At 39.6% G+C, this 27,076-nt stretch overlaps 1 protein-coding gene across 3 annotated transcripts; it reads right to left on the bottom strand.

Annotated features, from left to right (window-relative positions):
• Positions 1-197: 197 nt before the first annotated feature.
• FMR1 (fragile X messenger ribonucleoprotein 1) lies at positions 198-25,408 on the bottom strand. Of its 3 annotated transcripts, none has more exons than XM_053373370.1 (16): positions 24,892-25,408; positions 21,850-21,902; positions 18,967-19,060; positions 16,897-16,968; positions 16,096-16,244; positions 15,373-15,466; positions 15,162-15,278; positions 14,160-14,330; positions 13,970-14,048; positions 11,942-12,051; positions 9,396-9,458; positions 6,410-6,496; positions 5,487-5,682; positions 4,441-4,620; positions 3,073-3,155; positions 198-2,150 (listed from the first exon to the last, which is right to left on the bottom strand). In XM_053373370.1, exons 1-16 carry the CDS (start codon positions 24,940-24,942, stop codon positions 1,989-1,991), a joined length of 1,761 nt encoding a protein of 586 aa, XP_053229345.1. In that variant the 5' UTR covers positions 24,943-25,408; the 3' UTR covers positions 198-1,988. The 3 variants fall into 3 exon arrangements, with proteins under 3 accessions (XP_053229345.1, XP_053229344.1, XP_053229346.1); XM_053373371.1 differs by having other exon boundaries at positions 2,041-2,145; positions 24,892-25,054; XM_053373369.1 differs by lacking the exon at positions 9,396-9,458 and having other exon boundaries at positions 24,892-25,054.
• Between the last annotated feature and the right edge of the window lie 1,668 nt (positions 25,409-27,076).

Genomic DNA, 27,076 nt, shown 5'->3' on the forward strand with positions numbered 1-27,076 from the left:
TATAATTGCTAAATATGTACTGTTCAACCAGTAATGGCACATTACCAGCCAAATCCTTGAAACTGAAAAAGTTTCAGCTTTCACACATCTGGAGTAAACAATGTTTCCAATTTAACACAGAAATAAAATAGGTTCTTGCTTCTTTTTAAGTTGATTTTTTGAAAAGCAATCATTTATAAAGATTGCATCAACATCCATTAGCAGAGGAAGATCCAACTTTATTGAAACTGCTTGCATACAAAATATATTGCACTATAACCAAACAAATGTCAACATAAAATCCAATCTGTTGTAGCTAATATGTACAGAGAATATTGCCCAAGAGCAGTTACATTACAAGGTCATTCTACCTTGGTTAATTATCTACAGTATTTTAAACCAAACAGCTTACAGATGATGTGTGCAAGGTACCAATTTCAGTTTTTTCAAATACTATACATTCCCCCAAAATAAATAACTAGAAATCAACATTTAAAGTTTGGCAATATTTAAGACTTTTTAATATTTGTTAAGTTCTGTGCAGTTTGTTGCCATTTTTATATGCTTGCTTGTATGCAAGGGGGTGGATGGGCGGAGAAAAAGCAGCAGAGAAACAAAAATGCACAACATGCAGATACAAGGGCCAGGTTTGTACAATTCTGTACATAATCACCCAAACTCCTACTGGAGTAATTTAAGAAAAACAGAATAGCTTAAAATGGAAGTCCTATTACACTTTTTTTTTTTTGCAAGTACAATTTCATTCATGATCAGAAATAAAAAGCATCCCCCACCCCTATTATGGGCAACTAAACTTAATGCCAACTTCAGTAACATGTTTTGAATCTACTTGTACACGAGACCTTGTAAGACTGTTCTGTTTCCAAGGCTGTTGAACTACACTATCCCTGAATTTTTCTAAGTTTCACATATAGAAATCAACTTCCTTTCTCATCTGAGACAGATTCCAAATTTCAAACAAAAATGTAGGGGAACTAAAAAGAAAGCTATTCTTTAAAATTGGTCCTCTGGCCAACAGCAGGCACAAACTACTAGCTTATGAACAAGTTACAATTTGTTCCCTCAGTAACCATGAATTGTTTTAGTTTATCACAAATGGAAATAGGTTTAAAAAAACAAAACAAAAACAAAACAAAAAACTTCTCTTGTCCTGTCTGAAAAGGAAACAGAAACAAAACACACCATCTCAGTAACATAATCTGCCATTATTTCAGTGCAAAATAAATTTTCTATTCTTAAAATTGCCTAACTGGATGTTTATGCAAGGAAAAAAATATGGAAAGCATGCATTCTTCTAATAAAGTACTAATTGTTGGAGAAGTTTTGCTACATATATTGTACATTTAGTGTTTCCAACTCAGCTTCCCTGATTTCTGCATCCAAATATAGTATTCCTACCTGCCAAGATATAAAAAAGGCACAGATCATACAACTTTTTGCTAATGAAAATGACAATTTAGTTACATTACACATATATCGAGAGGTTCACTAAAATACTGAAAAAGTGAACCAAAATGTGAACTGACACAGGACATAAAACAGAACCTTTTAATGTTTAAGGTGAGTAACTCCTAAAAGATTGAAAACAGAAGCCCAATCTGATTACTGCAAACACTATTTATTCTAAAAATTGAAATTTAGCAGTGATTTTGACCAATTCATTGAAATGGTACAACTGAACAGAAATACCTATGCACAGTTTCATTATTTTATAAACAAACAAATGGATTATTTCATCGTTTGAAGTGCAATATGTACTTAAAAGCAATTTTTTTCCAGAAGTTCAAGGTATTTTTAATGCAAGTAAAACATCTTATTTTGAAAAAACTGCATACTGATGTTTAAAAAAGGCGAAAAGAACTTTTTATATTCATTTCATGCCCTGCGCCATCTTGCCTACTATTTGTCTTTGGCCTAATAAGTTTATCTAATGTGGAATAAGTTTTACTGAAACAGTTTAGGAAATATAACTTCTCAAACTATGCAGTTTAGGGTACTCCATTCACCAACGGTTGCTGACCATCCCCGCTGTCCGACTTCTCTTTCTTCTGGTTACGATCTTTACCCGTGCGCAACCGGCTACCTTCATTGGAGGTATTCTGTGATGTTTTAGTGTGGACACTCCTTTCATTATTGCAGTCAATTCTGATCTGAAACAAATTAGAGTTATATAAAGCATACCCCTTTGATAATTTAAAAAGGAACATTTATCAAGACTCGTTGGAGAGCACTTTTTCTAAGAAGTTCTCCCCCTTCTTCAAATAAAATATATTCTAGAAGTGTGCCGTTAAAAGAAACAAAATTTATTTTTAATACTGTTCAGGCATTTAGGCTTGTACAAAGGTCAGAACTTTCTGCAACACTTCACTGCATGTATCATAGCTATTAGTAATTTTGCAGGACTGGTTTCCTAGGCAATCCCAATAAAACCTGGAATTTACCTTCCAAATAAGATGGAAGTTGATCTTCTACAGGTAAGCATTTAGTAGTTAAAGCTAAGCAGTGGTTTATTTTTGTATATTTTTAGAAACAGGATTTCTAATTTCTAAAAATGCATTTCAGAGCTTTTATTAAGTCAACTGTTCAAAAGTATTACTCTACTTGATACTTTGGGAATGATGGAGATTAAAAACCTAAATAAAATTATTTTGGGTGGTACCAAATGGTGCCTGTTCACTGATGGACGGTAACCACCAGCGGAATTGGGGGAGGCGACGACAGTTTTAGGTAATTCCCACCCCTCCTACACCAGCTCAAAGTGTTCATTTTACCCAGTCAGATTTAGGGGCACACAAGGGAATGAAGGAGGAATTGCTAAAAATTAGCCCTCCCCCTTGGGCTAATGAACATCTTCAGTCATTGGTAGTAATATACCATTACTGAGGCAACTTCCAATGACCAAATGTAAAGTTGCAGAATTGCCAGGGGGGTGGGGGGGTGGGGACTCTTATGCAGACAGGGATAGGTGTGCATGGATACATCACTCCATGACTATCAAGAGCAACTCCATTTATGCAGATGCTGATGAGTGCATAGGTAATAAAAAAATAAATAAACAAATGATTTTTTTACCTGAAGTGACCCATCTGCTGTTCTCCCTTTAGTATCTCTTGAATTACGTTGACGGTTATCTGTTCGCAACTGTTCATCATTTCCTGCACATCAAAAATGGATTTTAGAAAAGTCTTCCCTGTTATTGTTGTTCTTTGGATCTTATCGTATTTTCTGAGTATAAGACAATATTTTGCTTTAAAAAATTAGTCAAAAATTGGGGGTTGTTTTATACACAGATGGTGAATGCACAGGGGTTTGTGTTCAGTGCAGGCTTAGTGGTGGACTGGGCAAGCTTGTGATTGCTGAAGAAAAGCTCAACAACTTTGTCCAACCTGATCGCTGCTGTTTAAATATATGGTACTAAATATACTGGTGCTTTGATTAAAAAAAAGATTCGTCTTGATACATGGGGGGGTGTCTTATGCATGGAAAAATACGGTACTTTTTAAATAGTAAACTGCACTGAGTATACTGGTAGGAAAGTGATATATAAATGTAAAAAAAAGGAATGCTTTACATTTCTGTTTTTGTTTTTTTTAAAAGTAATGTTTATTAAAGTTTCAAAGAAGTTACAAAAATGAAAAGAAAAAAAAAGAAACAAAAAATACAAAATACAGAAAAATAAAAGCAATTAAAAACAAATCAATCTTTCCATGTCTTGTCTTTCATTTGCTTGTTTCCCTGACCTCCTCACACCTCCCTTTTTTGTATTCTAGTTCAATAGTTGTTTCAGCAAGTCCTTGCCATTTTTGCTTTTATCTTGATATTTTATCTTAATATATTGTAACTTTACATTTTTACCTGTTAACAATCCATTTTTACATACCCCTTTGTAACATTATTGCTAAAACCACATAACTTCATTGGAATGCTTTACATTTCTGGTGGAAATTAGATGTTCACAGATTAAGATAGATAAAAATCATAAAACATTTTAGGGAAATGAGTCACAGAAAAACCTCTAATCAGTAGCTTAGGGTGGGACCTATAGCAAACCTGCCTTGATAAGCCCCAAGCTGTGCAACTTTAGGGACATATATTGTGTAGGAACAAAACAGCTTGTTAATTGGGCAGATTTGGTGTCCTTCTTGTGAGTGGACAACAGTATTTAATGATATGTATTCTCCTCTGTATTCTCTCACTCCTTGCTTTCTGGAAATTCCAGTTGCTATTTTGCCTCTACCATTCCTCAGTTTGCATGGAATATTGTTTGGCCCGATTCAGTTTTAAACGGGTTGGTTTTTTGTTTTTTTTGTTACTGCTACAATGTTGTTCAGCAAATCTACTAGCTTCATTTCTTCATTTCAGACACACACCAGCTGTACAGGACGTGATCAAGAGCTCTAATAGCTCATCTGCCATGTAGTATCATAATCATTTACTCACCTTTGAAACCTCCCCGACCCCTTCCTCCTTGACCACGTGCACCTCCACCACGTCTTCGCCCATCTCCTCTACGAAGGTAGCTGTCACGCTCTTCTTCTGCTGGGGCTAATGACCAGTCAATAAGCTCATCTCTGTGATCAGACTCTGTTTCAGAAGCATTTGATGCTTCAGAATTAGCTCCTATCAAAGTTTAAAAAAACCAAGACATACCACAGTCTATTTTCACAATATTTTAGAAAAATCCAACCAACTGAATGACCCACCGGTTAAAACTAGCCTCTTTCTAAAATATTAGTTTCATATAGTTTCTGTAATATTTCTCAGCAAGGGCAATGTAAAAGTAAAGTTCTAGTCTAGATTAATTTAAGCAGCTTATCTGTTTCAGAAAAGGGATCTCAGCTCAATTCACTAGTGCTAAGAATGAAGAGGAATTTATTATATAAGCTGCTGTTTAAAATTTGCTTTGACATAGCTGCAATAAGAGTCCTGATTACATGTAGCATGTGTGAAGAAATTGTACAGAACGGCTTGTTAAGACTACTGCAAGTAGTGACAAGAACAATGTGTAGACTGACTTATATTCACAACAGTTTGTAGACACTGACCAATACAGTTCACATGACAATGTCAAAATTTCAGTAAAAATAAAAGCTTTTCATGGTGTTTTTGTAATTTGTTATACAGCACCCAGAAACAAATGAGAACCTCACTATCCAATTATGGATAATGGAAGAGGTAATTTTTCCTTCTGGGTAAGAAATTAGGATCTTTGAACTCAATACATTACTTTCAACTTAAGGTACATTAGTACGTTAATAAAGCTAAATTTATAGATGTTCAATCTGTATAGTATTTCAGAATGGACATTAAGACATAACCAAATGAACCTGACAATGAACATAGTAGGTGTCACAACTATTATGTAGAAGTCACATTTATTTCCATATCTGCAACTCATTCACATTTTTAGACATACTCAACCACATAACAAATAAAGGCACATAACAAATCAGAGGGTACAAGTCTGAACAATCCAAGTTACCTACCTGAAGCATAGCCTGGTCCACGTCTCCCATGCCCTCTGTTTCTGTAGGGTCGGCTACCTCTTCCAAGGCTTGGGCCATCATCAGTCATGTATCCTTTTTCTTTATCTGTGCGGTTTGGTGGTGGTCTGGAAGTGGCCCCAATCTGTCGAAGCTGTTCATCTATTTGCAATCTCTCTAGACGCAGTTGATCCACTTCCTATAAATAGAGAAATAAGTTACAGAAAGTTGCTGCCATTTTAACCAATCTTATTAAGTGTCTTGGTCAGAGGTTTGGCTTCTTCCACAACTGGCTTAAGAAATATATTATAATGTCAGGATTTAAACCAGTTACTCAGCATTGTTAAGAATTCTGTTTCCTACATAGCTATTTAACATCAGAATTTGAATCAGCTTAGAAACTCAGAAAAATATCACAAACCATTGTTCTAAGCCAGGGGTGGCCAACTCTCAAGAGACAGAGATCTACTTTCAGAATTAAAAACTGGCAATGATATACCCCTGTTTTTCTGGGGTTCAGCTCAAAGTTGTGGAGCTTTTTTGGGGGAGGAGGAAAGCCCCGGTTTTTGGGGGGGGGTCAGCTCGAATCTGTTGAGCTTTTATTAGGGGTTAAAAAAAGCTTTTTTGGGGGGAAAGGCTAGGGACAAAGGGGTAAAGTCACTCACAAAAAGATCACTATGGATCAAAACAGCAGCAGAGAAAGCTCCAGAAAGCTCCATCTTCCCTCCCAGAGATCATACAGCTATGGAGGGGGGGGCGAGGGGGGCAGGAGTCAGTTTGGGGGCACTAAGGAAAGGGAGCCAGAGATCGACCGCGATCTATCAAAACCTCACAGGGATCTACCAGTAGATCACGATCGACCTGTTGGACATTGCTGTTCTAAGCTAACTTTTCCACTCCCCACGAAGTATGTTCATTTTCCTTACCTTTAAATAGTTGAGGTGATAATCCAAAAGAACTGTGGCATTCGTAATGCTGTCCTTGGTTCCCACAAAGACAAAAGGAACCATTCCCTAGAAAGAAATTGGTGAATCAGAGATCTTCAGGTGCAAAGCCACAGCAATTGCAATTTCTTTAGGAAAAGAATGAACATTCCTAGCTCTATCGATACTCATAACTTTCCAGATGGCATTTAAAATCTATGTGAATTTTGTTAAGCAACATAAAATACTACAAGCAAATAATAAAGTATCAGTCTCCAGGTGGTTTACATAAAGACTGTGGGTTCTTTCCAACTAAGTTCTACTCAGAGTAGATTCACTGAAATTAATGGACCTAGGTTAGTCATGTCCATTAATTTCAATGGGTCTTCTCTGAGTAGAACTTTGGATACAATTCTATAAAATTATATTTATTCATAATAAAGATAACTCACAACTTACATGAGGGTTACATTCTGGAGATGGTGCATATATACAAAAAACCACGCTTTGGAACTGCCCCTGGGGGAGCAACCTTATCTTCTGGAGCTGTTGCATTGAATAGGCCTACCCTCCAACCCGCAAGCAAGGAAGAGCTTAAAAGCTCTTTCTGAGCGGGGTAACTGCACCAAAAAACCACTCTGCCTTTCGTGTATTTAATCTGTGTTATTTCTACTGTGCAAAGTTGAAATCTCACATGCAAGCAGTTGTGAGCCACCTGTATATCTCAATTAAAGCCAAGCAGTGTACAAAAGAAAAAGAAAAAAACAAGTCAGTTGAGGAAGGTGTAAGCCAACAAAGGTTTAAAGAATTCTTTGGCAGTCAGTACTATCTCTTCCTCATGAATTACTTGAAGAAGGGGATTCCAGAAAGTGGGTGCTATCACTGAAAAGGCCCACTTTTGCATTGTCCTAAAGTGACAACATGCTGGTCCTGAACTGACCAGTGGTGTTTCCTCAGAAGATCTTACAAATTAGCTTGATCTGTACTGTGGGAGGTGGTCTGCTAGATATCCTCATCCCAGGATAAAATCAACAAAACATTGAATTTGGCTCACAAGTAAGTAGGCAGCAGATGCTGATCTCAATGCTGAGTGTGCCATGAACGCATCTGAAGTTGCAACTTCTGAACCAGGCATAAGAGTAGCCCCATGTGCAGAGCACTAAAAGTGTCTAATCATGAGTTTATCATTGCGTGGACCATCATGGCAAGGGTATCCCTGTCCAGGAACCGTCAAAGTTAGCACACCAACTGAAATTGGCAATAAACGCTCCAAGACAATGAGGCCAGCTGGGTTTCTAGAGGTAGCAATTGGTTGAGCAGCAGAGGCAAACTATGCACCAGCTCCTTTAGAGAGAGTAAAACTTCATCCAGAGCAGGTATACAACTCAATTGCTCGGCCTGGAAACTGCCCATCCACAGTGTCTACACATTGTAAGAATTTAGTAGCTGTTTGGGTATCTTCAGCATACTAGTGACATCTTGACCCAAACCTCCAAATGAATGCACCCAACAGCTTCATATAGGTATTAAATAGCAATGGGAATGATGAAAGGGACCCAGGCAGAGTCGTCCAGCACAAGGTGTGAGAGAACCTGTACAGGAATGAAACAATCCAAAAACAATGTTCCCAACTCTTAGATGCAAACCAGATGAGATGAGCATGGGCAGAGAGCATATAGCAAGCTGCATACATCTTGTGTACATCTTCAGGCATGAGTAACTGCAACAGATTCCATAAAAATGGACAGGATGATACGCTGAACACTTCAGAAACTTTATCAATGGCAACACTTAGCTTCACATGGAGGCAGGCAATTATCTCCTCAGATTGCCTTGCAGAATTTCAACAGTGGGCTTCTGAGGTTGACAGGACACCCATAGCAGCCCCAATCAATTTCTCTGACCAAACACCAGGTACAACTCTCATCGCCCAGGAAAGAAGAGAGGGTGTTTCATGTTCTGGCGATTCCCTCACTGCAAGATGTGAAGTTACAGGGAACCAGGCAGAGGGCCTTCTCAGTAGTGGTGCCCTCCATGTGGAACATCCTCCCATCAGATGTCAAGGAAATAAACAACTATTTTACTTTTAGAAGACATCTGAAGGCAACCCTGTTTAGTGGAGTTTTTAATATTTTATGTTTTATCAGGTTTTTAATATTCTGATGGGTGCTGCCCTAGAGTGGCTGGGGAAACCCAGCCAAATGGCTGGGGTATAAATAATAAATTATTATATTAATATTATGTTGAACATAATTACACTTGTGGACAATGACTCCCCTTCAGACCATCTAATTTGGATTGGTGATGCACTGAGTACCTAGGTGGGCAAAGCTGGGTCAGATAGATTTTAACCAGCTGATTCATTCAGGTCCTGGTAATATGTGGCAGGTCTGTTCCCTTATCCAGAATCAGAGCTGAGATTTTGTTAAGTACTGGCCTGGTGTTCATCAACAGGACCAGCCGATCAGAGGGCACAATAGTCCTAGGGGAGTGGTTACCCCACTTAAATGACACATTACATTTTGTAAAGTTAGGGAGCAAAGTCCAGAAGGATTTGCAGCCTTCCCAAGAGGAAAAAGACAGTTCAGTGACACCTCTAATTCCCCTACGCCTCCAAGGGTATAGGCATGAACATAATAATAATAATAATAATAATAATAATAATAATAATAATAATAATAATTTATTATTTATACCCCGCCCATCTCACTGAGTTTCCCCAGCCACTCTGGGTGGCTCCCAATTGAGTGTTAAAAATAGAGAATGGGCAAGAGATTGGGAGCAGATTGCCAGTAGAAATCTGGGTCCCCCACCTCTTCAACAGTATCCTCTCCCCAGCAAACCATGCCTTCCCCTTCCATTGTCACATGTTAAATGTACATTTATCCGTTAAAAGATGATCCTTCAGTTATCACTTACGTTAAGTGTTAAATCAACTTGCAAAAGAAGAGGGAAAAAACGAGGGGAGGGGAGGTTCAATGTTACTTACCTGCCAAGTTTTGAGTTCAGGTTTTTGCTTTCTCCCTCCCACAGTTGATGACACAACTAACGCCTGCAGTGTAAGGAATGCAAGTATTAGTGATGTCATTAAATACATAGGAGTTAACACAGAACCTTCAACTCAAAACTTGACAGGATATAAACACTGCAACCCACCTTTTAAAGAAGCATTTGAAAACTGCAAATAGATATATGCCTAATTTACAGTATACATTGGTAGAACCATAAGTGTGCAAGTATCTCTCTGCAGTAGTTACTTTCTGCTTTTTGAGACATGGTCACCATACAAGCACTTTATAGTTCCAGAGAAATTATGCAACGGGCCAATGCAACAGATTTGTGCTTTAAATATTTATTAACACATGTGTTTGATAAAAAAACCAAAGGCAAGTGACAAATATACTACTGGAACTAACTGTACAATAAAAATATACAATTGTACAAAACTGTACAATTGTACAAAACTGTACAAAAAAATTACAACACAATTTTTTTGGCTAAATACCACCACCAAACTTTGGACTCAATCTATTAAAGTTCTGAGCCCATAAGATACAGCAGGATATAAAGACCATCACCAAAACCTAAGCTGTGAGATATACTTAAATTCTGAAATGGAAATACAACTCTCGATGTTCCCATACATGAATCTGTTGCTCTTTCAGAACCTAAAAAAAGGAAGTCTGTATTATGACCCTTTAAGATGCCTGGGTTCTAAGCCAGTCTCTTTCACAGTTCTCCATTTCATACCGCCCCCCCCAGTCAACTAATTTTTTATGTCCATTGAGCAATCCTCATTATACCTTTGAAAACCTTGGGATTCACACAAGTCTAATGATACTGACTTATATGTGCATGGTGACATTTTACTACACAAGAATTTATACATGGGAAATGGTTTGTTATTAATGTACAGGACAGGGTGGATAAAAATAAATGATTTTTTAATTTTAAAAAAAATCGTATTTTTTGTATTTAAATAGGATTTCTTTGATTTAAATCAGATTTTTAAATATAAAATGCTTCTGGAGTAAAAATCTTTCTAAGTATAGTCTTCTATTTAAATTACATTATAGTCCAAAGGCTATGCATCAGGAAATGAGGATTTGTTTTAAGTTTTTCATGTGTGCTAAAACTAAGTTGTTGTTTTTTAAACAAAAACATTTAACCACACCAGTTAACAAACATGGATACATATGCTACAATGTTATTGCTTTAGTTAAATAAATTGCTTAAATTGTTATTAAGGAAATGATAATTTTTCTCCTTCCAATAAAGTACAGCAGAAAAGTTGTCCAAATATAAAGTTAAACCTCACAATGATTTCATAATTATCTGCTTATGTATTTCTAATAGTATAACCAAATCAGTAATTTTTGATATAACTGTAAAAACTACTCTGAAAATTTATTATTCCAAAAATGAAACCTTCCTCTGGTTGTAAATATTAAGATTATACCAGCAAGAATGAGTCTTTCTGTATAAAAAAATTAAAAATGATTTAAATCAATTTGATTAAATCAATTTGATTTAAATCAAATCCACCCTGGTACGAATTATCCAAACATAATAAAGGAAAACCTTCAGTTTTCAACAATATCAAGCTAATGTTATCAGATAAGCTTGCATCCTGGTTTAAATTTCACCTCTGCCATGGACCTGCTGTGTATTCATGGGGAAAGTTCCCCTCTCTCCTAATTCAAGGTCTTAATTTCTAAAATGGAAATAGCGACCTATTTCACCAGACTAAAAATAAGGATAACTAATGGCACTTTTAGGGACGCGGGTGGCGCTGTGGGTAAAACCTCCCGTTGCTCGGTCCCAGCGCCTGCCAACCTAGCAGTTTGAAAGCACCCCCGGGTGCAAGTAGATAAATAGGGACCGCTTGCTAGCAGGAAGGTAAACGGCGTTTCCGTGTGCTGTGCTGGCTTGCCAGATGCAGCTTGTCACGCTGGCCACGTGACCCAGAAGTGTATTTGGACATCACTGGCCCCCGGCCTCTTAAGCGAGATGGGCGCACAACCCCAGAGTCGGACACGACTGGCCCGTACGGGCAGGGGTACCTTTATCTTTACCTTTAATGGCACTTTTAATTACAGTCATACCTCGGGTTGAAGTAGCTTCAGGTTAAGCATTTTCGGGTTGCGCTCCGTGGCGACCCGGAAGTAGCGGAGCGCGTTACTTCCGGGTTTCGCCGTTTGTGCATGCGCACTCAAAATGATGTCACGTGCATGCGTGGAAGCGGCGAATTGCGACCCGTGCATGCACAGCTTGCATTTGCTTCAGGATGTGAACAGGGCTCTGGAACGGATCCCGTTCGCATCCAGAGGTACCACTGTACAATCAAGTATTATTCTTAAAACAGGTTTATTTAAACAGATCAATCATAATTAGGCAGGGTTGTTAACTTAGAACCTATATGCATAAGTTTTATAACAGAAATGGACAGTGCTTAGGAAATTGCATCTGTCCCCCCACCCTTGCTAAATATGAAACAGCATATAAACCAAGTCCACTTTATTTCACTTCACATACCTCTTCCTGTGGAATATTTTTATCATTTTCAGCCTCAATTCTCACTCTTACAACACCTGATTTATCCACGATCTCTTGAATGAGTTTTCCATTTTTTCCTATAACTTTTCCTATTATAAAAACATACACAACAGGGAAAATTTAGGGTTTTGATCAGACAAATAGAAATATTAGCACAAAAGATATTTCAGCAACTATCTGAAAGTTTCAACCATGTGTTGCTACAGTAAGTTTGCATACCAACCACTCCCTTCCATGGGGCTTGTAAGTGAATTTGGTTGAGTGCACATAGAAGCTTCCCTGTGAGATTGAGAACCATGCACACACACATGCTCCATCTCCATTGATTATCGTATTTACGCTTTTCTCCTAGCCTATGGCTTTAAAAATTGGACTAATTCAACAAAAAAACCCCACATTATCACAAAACAGCAATGTACATTCATCCTAATCCAAATCAGGTGCTCTAGATGTTATAGATCATGATTAGCATAATGAAAAATTTAAAAAACCACAATTTTAAAAACAGTAACTTCAATCGCATATCCCCATTTTTAATCAGTTTATCTCCTTAAAATGCAAGCATGCTACCTGGTTACTGTAACTAGTCTTCATACAACCCTGTAACTTGCAGTTATCTGATCCTCATGCACTGCAGGATTATACCTACTTAAATGCAAGAGGCAGATTTCTGTTTGACTCTAAACTTATAAGAATATAAAAATAGGATAATTAAAACTACATCTCTCCATAACAGTTGGCAGAGGGTCTTGGATTTTTGGGTGTGTTTTATTAGATATGGTCATTATTGTAAACTGCTTTGTTATTTCTATGATATATTTTTATAAACAAAATAAACTTATAACATTTATAAATAAACTAATTAATTATGAAACTGAAATCAAATTGAAATACGTTAACACTTATTTCAATTAAACAAAGTGGCTCTTCCAGCTTTTGGGGTGCAGAATGTTAAGTAAGCAAGTGCTGATTCAGTGGACAAAATAATGTCTCTCAATGAGGAAAAGTAAATATTATGCTTTTTAGTTAGCAAGTCAAGTATTCATAATTTGAGAACTGAAATGCTCAGATAGTGGAAAGGCACAAAAGAGGAGCAAAAAGTTATCCATATGGGCTTCCTAGATATTTGTAATATGCAGGATGGCATCTCCTGGCTCTAGTGCATGTGATCAATTGCTAGACGCTGGATCCAGTAAGAGACACAATTAATAGATAAAATATATCACTTGTTCTATTACTTAAAATGCCTATTCCAAAAGCCAGGTAAATGCCTTCAGTGTTAATACAGAAAAGCATCTTTTAACTCAAAGCTGTCTAATGCATGGTTTTGAGAAGCTATGTGTGGACTTTTTATGGTGTGTATTGTTAGGATGTTAAACCACAACACATGTATCACAACTGAAGCTTAAAGAATAGCATAGCCATGTTTCAAATAGTCTTCTGATCTTTCCAAGGAAAAGAGCACTGACTTAGCTTTTGAACCAACAGTGAACTTTTCATGAACTTTTTCTTTTTCTGAAAATGCCACAATTAATTGGTAGTTGATGTAATCATGAGCTCATATATGTTCACATTCACTTGCTTTGATATCGACTAATTGGCTAGCTTTGATGTTATCCTTATCTGTGGGGTTTGGCTGCTGGGCTCTGAGAACGGAAATGGGAAGCTATCTGTGAGATTTGGGTATTTGCCATCTATGCCCTCATTCAGTCAGGTGAAGTGATGGGAAATCAGGTCAAAGTGGTGTATGCTGCTTTGTATCTAGAGTGTGTGAATGTTTGCTTGGATATGAACAAGCCATCTCCTTGCTGCGGTTTCTGTAAAGTCTAGGAAACCTGACAAGCTCGTAAGCATGCACTTTTCTTTAATAAAGCACTAGAACTTTGGCATTTTTGAAAACGTTATGGCATTTTTGACATCCTTCTTTGGTATAGCAGCACTCAACTACTCCCTGCTTTGAGCCTTAGATTCCAAACAGCTTCAAAATCATAGTTCAAATCAACATACCTACTAAGTTTCTGGGGACTTGGATGACATCTTCAGCAAATTCAAGGTAACTTCTTGCCCTCTTTACTGCATCTTGGTCCTATAGGAAATACAAATAAAATGGATGTTAAAAAGCTGCAGTGTCTTAGAATCAGAGCTGTGTTTGTATGTGTGAGAGAGAGAGAGAAAGAGATAAACAGATGCAACTCACCTCTCCATAAATATGGAATGTACAAGTGTCTTCATCAAGATCTATAGCTGTCACACCTGGTACTTTCCTGGCTTGTTGAATATTAGCACCATGAGTGCCAATGGCCAGACCCATTAGATCTTCACGTACAATGAATTGCTCATGAAATCGTGAAGCAAGCTGCCTTGAACTCTGTGAAAAGATGCATTCTTGGTTAGAAATGAAACTTTAGAGGAGTGCAAAATCAGCAAAGTTCCTCATGCTCTCTTTGAGACACCTTAAAAAGTACCAAATACAATCAGTTAAGCTAGCAAAGCAATTACGTGTGGAAAATCTGTTAGCATTTTAAAGTACCGTAGATTCCGGCATATAAGACGACTTTTTAACCCCGGAAAAGAGGTTTAAAAGTTGGGGGTCGTCTTATACGCCGGGTATGGCTGCCGTGGGCGGCGGGCTCCACTCCGGTGCGGAGCGGAGCGCACCGCCCACTACTGCTGCGACGGCAGCTTCCAAAACAGCAGTGGGCTCCTTGCCAGGAGGAAGCCGCTCAGCAAAGCCGGCTTAGCATTGCTGGGTGGCTTCCTTTCGGCACGGAGCCTGCCACCCACTGCCACTGCCCAGCGAAGCTGCCGAAGCGTATAAAACAACCCCCTCAAATTGGCGCCTAATACACTAGAATCTATGGTATTCACCATTCCAAAAGTTCAGCTAGGTTCAAATTATATGGTCTCAATAGTTACTGGTAGGCAAGCCTGTAAAATGGAAACTACAGTGGACTATATCAAGGGCTACTGCTGGCAATGAATTAAATATCGAAGTGTTATCTACCTCTTTGGGACAGTGGGCCAACACAGTCATACTTCTGCTTACATATCCCTCTGGATATGTAAACTTCAGGTTGCGAACACAGCAAACCCGGAAGTGTATACCACCTGAAAACTCTCCACAGAGGTATCAGTAGAGCATATACAACTTTAGTGGAGTTTCAGTGCAGTTTTTTTCAAATACAAACAGATACAGTACCTCTAATTGTTTGCTTGCTTCTTCGTTTCTCATAATCAATGATAACTTGGTGCGAAGACTTCGGAAGTGCATATCAATGAGCATATTTGCGCGTTTTGTTGTTACCTCATCAATAGACTAAAGAATTTGGGGACAGGAGGAAAAGAGATCTTTGATCAGTATCACATCCAATGTAAAACAGTTTGAATACATCAAAAGCAGAAACACATACCAAAATTATAAGCTGATGGGCTTCAGAATCATATGTGACTGAGAATGCCCCAACTGCCTTCTTGAAGTCCTTGTGTGCGGATTCCTTAGCACACCTAAAACACAAAGTACTTAAAAAATTCAGAATGTTCATTTAATGGAACCATCATATCGTAAAGCAATCACAGGATTGCATGAAGAACAGTATAACCTAGTATGCTCTGCACCAGAGTGTGAGGTAAGAGAAGAGCTGCCCAAGGGCTCCACTGTGTTTCTCAGCTGACCTGCCCTTATCACAACAATGCCAATATAACAATGAAATGCCACAGTCTAGGAAAAAGACCTGAGTCATGTATGATATTTAAGTGACTAAAAGTGAAATAATTCACAAGCCTCCAACGGTAGCTAAATTTATACTTACACATTTTCATTTGGTTTCAACTAGTTAGGTTATCTGCCCCATACATGTACAGGCAATTAAATAGTGACAGGTGAGATTTGGGATCCTAATCATTCATATTCATGTATATATTGCAATAAATACAATATTTTAATTAAATGTTATGTTGCTGTACACAATGCCTTTCAGGGCTTTCAGAACTATCTAAACTGCAATGTATTTGTAAACATCTTTGTAAAAGTCAAGCATTTGTTGTTATTGGAGTAGAACAAAAACTATAATGAGATGGTATTACAAACTTTAAAAAATGAATTAAAACTCTTTATAAAAGATCTTTATACTCACATTTGCCTTAAATCTTCTGGTACATCAAGTCTGATTTTATGAAACGTATCCTTTGTTGCAGGTTTGTTGGGATTCACAGATCGTAGACGCTCAATTGTGACAATTTCATTGTAGGTAGCATCACAGGCTGCATATTCTATTACATAAAACTAATTCAAAAGAACAAAATGGTCTAAGAGAATGTTTAACTGAGAAGTGATGTGTGCTACAACTGTACTTCAAAGGGGTCTCACTACGTCTGAGAGAAACTACATTTTTTTGCTTTAACATATATTTAAGGTAAAAGGTAAAGGACCCCTGGATGGTTAAGTCCTGTCAAATTTGACTTCGGGGTACAGCACTCATCTCCACTTTCAGGCTGAGAGTCTGCGTTTTTCCACAGACACCTTTCCTGGGTTGCGTGGCCAGCATGACTAAACTGCTTCTGGAGCAACGCAACACCGTGATGAGTGCCAGAGCGCACAGAAACACCATTTACCTTCCTGCCGCAGTGGTACCCATTTATCTACTCACAATGGTATGCTTTCAAACTGCAAGGTTGGCAGGAGCTGGGAAAAAGCAATGGGAGCTCACTCTGTCACACAGATTTGAATTGCCAACCTTATGATCGGCAAGTCCAAGAGGCTTGGTGGTTTAGACCACAGCACCATCTGCGTTCCTTCGACACATATTTAAACTTGGGTTCTAGGAGGAAATTTCCAATAAATTGGAAGTACTTGAAAAGAGACCCACAAGAACTTGAAATCCAAAAGCTACACTTAACATGTCAATGCCAGAATATTAAAATATATATATTCCTACCTCACCCTTTATCATTCTCACTTTAGCCAGCCACCAGCAACATGGTTCCTTTTCATTAGCCCTGGAATAAACCTAAATAAAATCACAGTGTAGAATATCATATTATTATGCAGTAGACACAGTCACAGAATATGACTCCTAATCTCAGGGTCATGGGTTCAAGTCTCACATTGAGCAAATGATTCCTGCATTGCAGCGGTTGAACTAGATGACCCTCTTGGACCCTTCCAACTCTACAATTCTATGATCTAGTGGAAAAATAGGACACCAAACTAATAATGCTCCCCCCTATACTGGAAATTAGTAGTTGAAAAGAGATTATTATTCATACTCCACTACATACCACTGAGTTGCAGCACCATAACCATTCTGCTGTATTAAATGTACATGGTCTAGCCATATTCAAAGCCATCCTGCACCTCATCTGGGCGTGATCTGGAAGCTAGTTTTTTCAAGGCGAGTGTGGTGGGGAAAGAATCTGTAATGGATATTTTCTACTCTCTTTCAATAGCAAGTTTTCTATTTCTAAAAAATACAGTGTTTCAAAAAAACAAAACTGTCAGTTTGGGCAGTTTCACAGTTATACTTTGGTTCTTCATACATGTTCAATGAATGCATGGAAGTGGAACTGGATTGTAGCATCAGGCTTTGCCTCAGCCAGTGTGAGAAAGTTGAGAATGGCTCTGAGCAGGTTCTGTACAACTATATGCATATACAGTTTGTACCAGGCAATCCAGTTGTGCATGGTGTAAACAGCTGAATGCGTGCAAATTATGGGACAGCACCAGTGGGCACAATCTTACCCTCAACAAATTCATTAAACATATGGGGAAGATATGTAATTGCTGAAAATCTGTAACCAAGTACCCAGAAGTAAGCCTGTTGTTACTCAGCTGGACTAACTCCTAAGGAGACATGTAGAGGATTGTGCAGTTAGGAATTTCCAAGTAAAGCTTTTAAACAAACACTGCAGTTCAAATGATTTTGGGTTATTGGAAAAGGTCTGAAATATTTGTAGATCAAGTAAAACAGTGCATGCTTTTAGTTTAATAAAAACCAGGCAAATAAGCACACTATCAGTTAGAACTATATCAATTGGGGTCAATGAAAAATTTTCAATCCTCAAATTTTTCTGGAAAACCCGCAGCATTGCTTCAAATCCTATGCATGCAAGCTGCTTGACGATTAGAGCCAAGGGCTAGAGACTGAGTAACAGGTTGCTGTATGTTCCAAGTTGAGATGCAAAAGAATCTCTGCTGGACATGAACTAATTGCCCAACATAGGGTTTGTGCTGAAGTGCAAGTCAGCAGCAGCCTGGCATCAGGCTGGGTTAAGACAGATCTCTATGAGAAGCTCTCGATGCATGTAGCATGTGGGATTGAGGCTACAATTAAGGAGAGACATGCAACAGTAAATTATCTCTGCTGGGTATAGAAAAGATAGTTTATAGTCCTGTTTCCACTGAATTAGTGAAGTTGTGGAAAATAATCAGATTTATTCTGTTAATATTTCTTTTTCTACTTAGTCTTATTTCTAGATTACCTCAAACTGGCAAGCTATTTTTCTTTTAAAAAAGCGATTTAAAAATTAAACCCAGAATGATGAAAGTATGGCACTTTGGGGTTCTTTTGAAGACCTAGCCAGCAGAATTGCATTTTTTGCTAAAAATGATCTCCTTGACACTTCTGGAGTCTGCGTGTAATATTATTCATCCTGCATACACCATCAGCTCTCAACTAGTAATAATGTAAGATTCTCAATGTGAAAATCTAAGTGTAAACAGAAAAATGTTCTATTTTTGACTGCATGTACCTTTGTGTCCACACACTAACATCTACTGTTTTCCTGGATTTCTTATGCCTGTACGGTTTGTTTTGGTTTAGATCTTTTGTGTGATTGTTTCTTTCAAATGGATTTTTAATGGGTGTGAATTGCTTCTGATGCACACTGCTTGAAAAAGTAGCCTAAAGAAGTTTTAACACAGACTGCAATTATGTTCCTCTAAAAAAACCTACAACTTTATCTATGTTCTCCCCTGACCTAAAAACTTCAATTAAAACAGTTATTACCTCAACTTCATCACTCTCACTTATATCTTTATTGTAACCCACAGGTGGAGGAAACCTGACATCATGGAAAGGAATCTGTCTCTCTGGCTGCCAACTGAAATACAAAATAAAAGCAAAGGCTATTAAATAGTAACTGAAGCAGGTGAAGCAGAAAGTACACAACATCAATAAAGAACAGTGGCCAGTGATTACTTACCTGGACCCTAACCCTGTGAGCTGGAATAATCTGAACAAATTCAAAATTATTAGGAGTCTGCAATGAGCTGATTATATAAGCTAACTAACTTGGAAAGAGTGTTAAATGAGGGAAAGAGATGGATTTTTATCTTCGTAATTCTGAAATATTAAAAAATAGCCTTTTAAAAGTGTAACCAAAAGCTGTTTTACTCATTGCCGCAGATAAATTTCTTTTGACTTATTTGACAAAGTTTAAGGTAAACCAGCACGAAGGAAGGCCTATGGACTAACTGTAACTTATTTCCTGACAGCTTGTAGTCCCCCACCAAGAATGTAAAACACTAATTTTCTAATCTTTGTTTAATGCACTCAGTAATATCAAAAATAGATTATGGTTGCATCATTTTGACTGCACAGCTTCTCCTTCATCTAAATTTTGAGATTAGTGAAAATATCATGCTACGGTTTGCTGAGAAAAAAAGTGAAGTACTGTAATAAGGTTGTTGAAAAGTCGTTACAGTGGTGGAACAAAAAACATGTCTGAAAAAAGTTTAATGAGGGATCCTACATGGTGCAGATTGGCAGGCAAAGATATCACAAAGTTTATTTCTCATCAGTCTCTGATAAGAGCTGGAAAAACCTTTGAAACCGAGGCAGAGGAAGAACTTCTAGACACATGCTTTTCTATTTGCATTATGCCTAATGTTATAGAATGTTTTGAAGGCTCGTGCACAAATGTGTATATTGGAGGTGCACAACTCAATTATTATTATTAATTTGAGTTGTGCACCTCCAATTTAAAATGCCCCAAACTGTATAAATGCTCTCTCCAATCCTCACTTTCATTGTATAGGAGTAATAGTCATAGCACAACAGCTTCTTGAACTAACTCCAAAGGAGGAGGAATCAACCTTGGAACAGTATATTGACAGTTGAAGCACTATTTTAAGTCAACACAAAATCACAAACCCTAACAAAAGACATCAAAAAGGGGGGGGAAGACAGGTTTAATAATATTTATATTTTCCATTATTAATCACAGTAACTTAACCCTTAGCCAAAAAAAAAGTCCTGATTTAGGTGCTCATAAGACTTTCAGGTTTGCATTGTTACACGAAACAAAGTGTTAGACTGTTAAACAGTTAACCTCTCATTTTAAGAGATATCGCAGAGAAGCATTGCAGCATATCACCAAAAGTAATGTGAGTTGGCAGCAAAAGATGAGTGCCATGAGTGAAATGCATCACATGAACATTTCACTGATTTCAATAAAGCACACTTGGGTTAGGGTTTATCACTTTGTCATACAAGAGGTCAAGACAGAACATTTTCACAGGTCTCATTTGTAAGTCACAGTAAACCAGAATTAACGGTTTACCCTGACAGCTTCTTTCTGGTATATTTGTCCCCTACATGCAAGTGCATGGAGAAAGGAAAACACAATCCCTGGCTTAACATTAAGGTCTGAACCATGGATTGTGACTTGTTTCCTACATAGCCTGGCAGGGAAGAGACAATCAGCCAAGAAAGGAATGTTCATGAAAAACCATAAACTATGGCTTCCTGAGTTCAGGTATGCAACTTCGTATCTTGGAGCAAGAAAGAAATGCAGAAGGTTAGCATTTGAAGGTAGCTTTCAAAGGAGCAACTGAACCTGCAATTGATATTATTTTCTTAAGATTAAGACTACTTAATCATAAAACTATCTAAGCAGTGTAAACAATAATATTTATACATGTACTTCGTTCACCAAAGACAACTGGATTAGTGTGTTAATCATTCAAGAAAACCAATTTTAGTGTTCAATAATGTTAAATACTGAAATGGATTAATCTTTATCAGACATGCTGTTTGTTTTAATTCATCTCCTTATATAAAACTTCTCAACAATTCTTCAGGTTATAAACTATTCTACAGCATTAGGGAAACGTCTCCCCCACATGGAAAAAATATCCCAGTGCCAACCTACATAGTCATCTCTATGCACAGAACTCTTCAGCTATGGGTATAAAGGGGAGGAGTTATTTAAGTGTACAGCAACTCATTTTTTCCCATGTGTTTAATGGTGAGGATATTCTTGTGAGAAATAATAGCATGCATTTGCCCCGAACATTTGACCAAGTGCCTTCGAGTTCCAAATGCCAGCAATGGCAGGCAACCGCTTCTGGAAGTAGTTGCAAGCAGTGTTAGAAACTGAGATATAAAAGCTAGGAGCTAAATGGCACCTTAAACCTAGGTTATGGGTGCAAGAATAGAATGTCTAGGCGTGCTTTTTAATAACAAGAATACAAAGCTGAAAATGAATGAATTGCAGCTGAAATATTATTTTCATTTTTCACATGGTCTAGTCCTTCCCCTGCCCACCCACCCCTAATATACTTAAGAAGGTTTCTTCTCCAGTCTTCAGAGAGTAGCTGGAAGTGAGGAGGCAGAAAAAGGTCCTCCTTTCCTTCCACTCTGCAGTTTTAATCGGAAATATTTGGCCCAGAGCTCAGAAACTGCTCATGCTAATGAAATTCCCTGTCGAACAATGCACCTAGAACAATGGGAGTTTCAAAAACTGGTTGCAATGCTGCAAGAGAAATATCAAAATATTAACTTATTTAAGTTTATCCACTACCTCAATGCCACTACATTTCTGGATTATATAAAATTCATAAGTGCATCTCCTAAAACTATTCAAGTCAGTACCAGGACCATACGTACTTATTTTCAAATGCAACCGTTATTGAATCTTCATGCACATCCTTCACAAAAGCCTGCAAAAGAGAAGTGAGAATTTACAGGTATTACTATTAAGATATCATTTAAATACAAATTATTCTTAATGGTATAATATGGAAACTCTGAATCCTTATTCTAAATGCAACAAACTGGCACAATATAGCAGTTGGTTGGCTATGCTAAGAATTTATGCACGTTACATGCATGGAAGAGAAAAATGACAAATGCAAAAGGGTACCAAAATATATGTATGGCATGCATAATGTAATTACTAATATGTTACAGCAAAAAATTTGTTTAAAGTTAGTATTTAAAGTTGCAGAATTACTATCCAGTCACCCCAAAACATCTTTACTCAAATGTTTAGAAAGTATAGTATCACACACACAGTGAATAAGTAGTTGCCACTATTTGAGCACTAGCATTGCAAGATTAGGCTCAGAGGGGACAAATGTAACTTCTAAATTTTAATCTGGAATCTTTTCACAAGTCCACCGATTCAGAAAAAGCAACCCTCCACAGAGGTCCTGAAATAGAAAACTTTTAAGAACCACTGCATGCTTCCATAGTATTATAGGCAGATGCTTTTATTTAGTTCTATTTAAGTAACTTGCTGATTGTAGCTGGATTCAAATTAATTTAACTGTACATATTGCAGCTGAAGAGCAGCATTAATAAACCTGTACATTTAGAAAGTAAAAACACACCTATTTCAATGGAATGAAAGAAATAGTATCAGAAACCCCCACTAATAACTACCAGTGGTCTTGTTTGGATACAACTATCTTGATACATTGAAATTAACTGTCTTGTTTGGAAATAACAAGTAGGTAACTTTTGCAGAAACAAATTCCCAAGTTCATTCTTGCTTCTTTTGCATCATTTAGACAGAAAATTCCACCTGAACTACTGGTTAGGTCTAGCCCGTTTGATCGGTTTTATAGTCTTAAACCATGTGGTCATTTAAGAGGCTAAGTATTAACTCTTTTGGTCAAAGTTGCTGCAAAAAGAACAGAGGGAAGAAACAATGCCCAAATATCTACTAGTGTTAAGCATTAAGAGCTACCTTCTAGTGTTTATATAAAAAGTGAAAGTTAACAGTGATAAACTATTTTAAGCACAAATGTCTTCTAAGAATCTAGGCCGATCCTAGCTGCTCAAGTTAGGATTTTTAGTTCAATTTCTGTACCAACCGCAATGCCTAGAGGACTAGGTATGCCCTAGGTATTGTTCTTAGGAAAACTAAGGTTCAAAAGTTGATACCACTGAATCCTTTGGAAATTACAGATACTTGAATTAAATCCACAATAAATGATACTTCATGTTCCGAATGTTGCCATTAAGCCAATTTCTCCACTATCAAATGGAATATGTCTAATACTCTAATATGCTAGCAGATGAATCACAATAATTGTGATTTTGATTTCAATAGGGCTGAAACAGGGCAGAGGATGCCTGAATAATTTGGTTGAGAATATTTTGTGAAAGGAAAAATAAAAAGAACCTTCAGCCAACTGATACAAATGTATTAACAGTTTGAAGTTAACTATTAATTTGTTGCAGAAGCCAACCTAAGACCAATGCAAGTTTGAACCACAGGTGCAAGAATTAGTCGAAATATACACAAAAGCTTAAACCAAGAACAAACTTAGTTGGTTTCTAAGGTGCTACTGGACAATTTTTTAATATATTTTAACTGTCTCAGACCAACACGGCTACCTACCTGAAGCAAGGAATAGTGTTAGTTAACACTATGCAAAAAGGCGCTCATGAGGATTCAATTTTAAAGAACTTTTACAAATTTTTGGTGCACTTGGAGCAACGAAGACTGGACATCTCATCATGTATGGCCACACTCTTTCAACTTCACCTACTAGAATCCCCTCATCCAAGTTAAATGTCTCCTGCAACTCTTCCTCAAAACCTACACTTTCCCCCACCGGGTCCCCAAATACACCTTTAAGGCTTCTGGGATGCATGCCTCAATCACCCAGGGAAAGAAACCACTGCATCACTAGCCTCCTACCCTCTCAACTCCTTAACCCCCTTCATCAAAACTAGGTATCCCCAACTCAGCTGGGTTAACTACTGCCCAACTCAGACACCTACCCTTTACCAAAACGACCCCATGAGCATACGCATATAATATACAGACACCCAAAATGAACTGCATATACCACCAATATTGGCCATTTGGAAGCAGGTGGGATGTTTTTCATGCATTTCTTTTTTCCATATTAGTTATCCTATCTATGTCAGGCAGGTGGGTGTGTCGTCTGTCTGTCTGCAGTTTTGGGTTGCCGTGCGCTGAATAAAGCAACTAAAAAGTACAATTGACGACGACAAAAACCACGGACAAAGTGCGCGCACACACCCTCCCCGCTGCCTGCGAGGCGTTAAAAGATTCCAGTTGCTGGAAGCCACAAGGAGGGAGCCCCGTTCTCTTGCTCGGGGTCTTTGCCGCTTCCCATTTGGGGCGCCTCTGCCCGGCTCGCGGCAGGACCGAGCTGCGGGAGAAGGAGCGGTTGAGTCCGATGCACGTTTTTAAATCACGCTTTAAATTCGTACGCCCACCTTCCCTTTGCAGACCGCGGGGCGGCTCGCAGCGCAAAAAGGCGGCGTACAAACTTAAGGAATAGTAATGCAAGGTGGAAACACAAAACGCGTAATTATAATAACTAAAGCACAGACACAAAGCAAACCATTAACTCGCCCCCCCCAAGGCAACAGGACACCAGTCAGCCCAAGGCAAGAGGAACGCGCAAGGTGGACCCACCCCAACTCACCCTAATCAACTCGTACCCCCGCCGCCAAACTGAGAGGGGCCAGGGCTCCCCCCAAAAAAACCCCGCAGCCCTTCAGCCACAGGGGGCTGTTGCCCATCGCCAAAGGGCGACCGTGGGGCGAGGGCGCAGGTGACCAGGTCGCCGGAGGTCCCTACCTGCAATCCCGGAGCCCCTTTCGCGAGCCCCCCCCCATTAAACCTCCGCTTCCCCGTCAGGCCGTCCCTCCTCCGCCCGTTACCTTGTAGAAGGCCCCGTTGGAGCCGCGCACCTCCACCACCAGCTCCTCCATGTCTGCGGCCGGGCAGGAGGCTGGGCTGGCGGCGCTGGAAGGCCCTCCTCGGCTGAGGCAGCCGGCGGCGCCGCGGCCGCCCGCTCCTCCTTTCTTGTGGCCTCCGGGCTCCGTGTCCCTGGCGGGCGCGTGGAGCAAGAGGCGGCGGCGGCTTAGGCCGGCGAGCGGCTGCTGCTGCTGCTGCTCCTCCTTCGCCTCCTCCTCGACGCGGCTCGCCACCACCACCGTCGCCGCCGCCGCCGCCGTTGTCGTGGTGCTGGGGGCTGGGGCTGCCGAGAGTCGCCGCCGCCGCCGCTGCTGCCCGGAAATGAAAGCGAAACGGTCGCTGAGGGGAGGACGCCTCCGAGGAGACTGAAGCCGGAGCTGCTGCTGCTGCTGAGGCGACTGAGGAGAATGAGGCGGGGAGCGGGGGAGGGGCGCCGCCGCGGGCCGCCCGCTTCGAATGTAAACATTAAAAACCTGGCGCCGTCACGTGACGCGGCGGGGCCCCAAGTAGGCGGCGGCGGGAGAGGCAGCAGTAGTTAGTGCGTGCGGCGGAGGCGGAGGGGGGGTAGGGGGCGGCGGCAGCAGCAGGGGAGAGGGGGTTTAAAAGGCCTCGCGACTGCGCCTGCGCGGAGGCGGAGCGCGCGCGCTCGCGCTCGCGAGTAAGGGGCTAACCTCGCGCGCCCTCTCGCGAGACCTCCTCCGAACGCCGAGAGGCTGAGCTCCCTCACGCGCCGGCCAACGGCAGCGGGGCGGGTGGGCGGATGGAGCGCGATCTCGCGCAACAAAGCGAGAAGAACATGGCGGGTCAAGAGAGGCTGAGACCAAGCGGGGGCGCGCGCGCGCGCGAGTCGTGAGCGCGGAACGGCTGCTTAGCGACGCCGACGCCTCCTCCGCCAATCCCGCCTCTTCATAATATACTCTATAAAGAGTGACGGCAGCGCCGCCCAATGAAATGTTAGGGAGAGAAAGCTGCCCCCTCAAATCGTGGAAGTCGGCGCCGAACGGGAGGGCGCTCCTAGGTTTCAAAAAGCGCGTGGAAACGTTAATGGCGGGCTGAGGGAGGAAATGTGAGGCGAGGGTTTTTGTTGTTGGACTCTTTCTTTTAACAATAGGATAATAGAAGGAAGGGAATGCATTTTGTTTTCAGAGGAAGAAAAGTACCAGAATATATAATTATAAATATATATATAATTATATATATAATTATATATATAATTATAATTGAAATAAACACGCAGTCAAAACCATATATGAGGCTTTGGTTTTTGTACTGTGTGTGTGTTTTTCCAAAGTGTGACATTCACAAATACACAAAAAGAGCCTGTATCCCATCTAGTCCCCCATCCTGTCCCAACAGAGACCTTCCAGTCATGCTTGTGGGGAGCCCACAAAGCAGGACCCAGGCGCAAGAGCCCTGGCTTCACGCGTGGCTTCCAGCACCGGTTGCCATTGTGGCTAGTAGCCGTTGGCAGTCTTATGCCAATGTTAACCATCCGTGAATTTGACGGATCCTCTTTGAAAGCCATCCTAGTTGGTGGCCATCACCGCCACAGGTTAACTGTGTGCTGTGGGAAGAAGGACTTCCATTGGGCCTCTCCTGAGTCTTCCAATGTGTCATAAGAGAAGCCATGATCAGAGAGGGGAGTTAATAAATGAACCTCTCAGTGTTACGTATTTCTATGCTAACAAAATAATGTATCTTTTTGCTTGTATCTTGCACATCTGTATGGATGTATCGCTGTAACGCCACTAAAGAATGTAGCTGAGGAATGCAACTGTTGACTTATCAAATGTATCACCTTTTTATATCTTTCAAAAAAGTGATTTCTTACACTAGAAAATGTAACTAGAATAGAAAAATGTAACTGGGAGAATGTAGCCAAAAGATTTTATATTCTGGCTGACTCTCCATTGCCGAATACTTGATCTGTCAATATTCTGGCGTTCACAAACTGTCAAAATACCTTCAAGGACCACAGCGCCACCTACTGGGTCTACACGCAAAATGCAACATAAAATCAGTTTAATTAATAAAAGTATGCAGAGCGGAACTCCACACCAGCACTGATAATCATGCAGAAACAGGATTTCACACCAACACTGATAACCGTTTCCCACATATCCAGCCATTTAATCTGCATACTGATCA

This window comes from Podarcis raffonei, chromosome Z (assembly GCF_027172205.1).
Source record: "Podarcis raffonei isolate rPodRaf1 chromosome Z, rPodRaf1.pri, whole genome shotgun sequence".
In the NCBI taxonomy this organism is placed as follows: domain Eukaryota; kingdom Metazoa; phylum Chordata; class Lepidosauria; order Squamata; family Lacertidae; genus Podarcis; species Podarcis raffonei.

Coding starts and splice junctions, on each gene's coding strand:
- FMR1 (XM_053373370.1), bottom strand. CDS start 24,942: ATGGAGGAGCTGGTGGTGGAGGTGCGCGGCTCCAACGGGGCCTTCTAC. Junction 21,903..24,891: donor CCAACGGGGCCTTCTACAAG/GTAACGGGCGGA, acceptor TCTCTTTTGCAG/GCTTTTGTGAAGGATGTGCA. Junction 14,331..15,161: donor AAGCAAGCAAACAATTAGAG/GTACTGTATCTG, acceptor ATCTTTTCACAG/AGTTCAAGGCAGCTTGCTTC.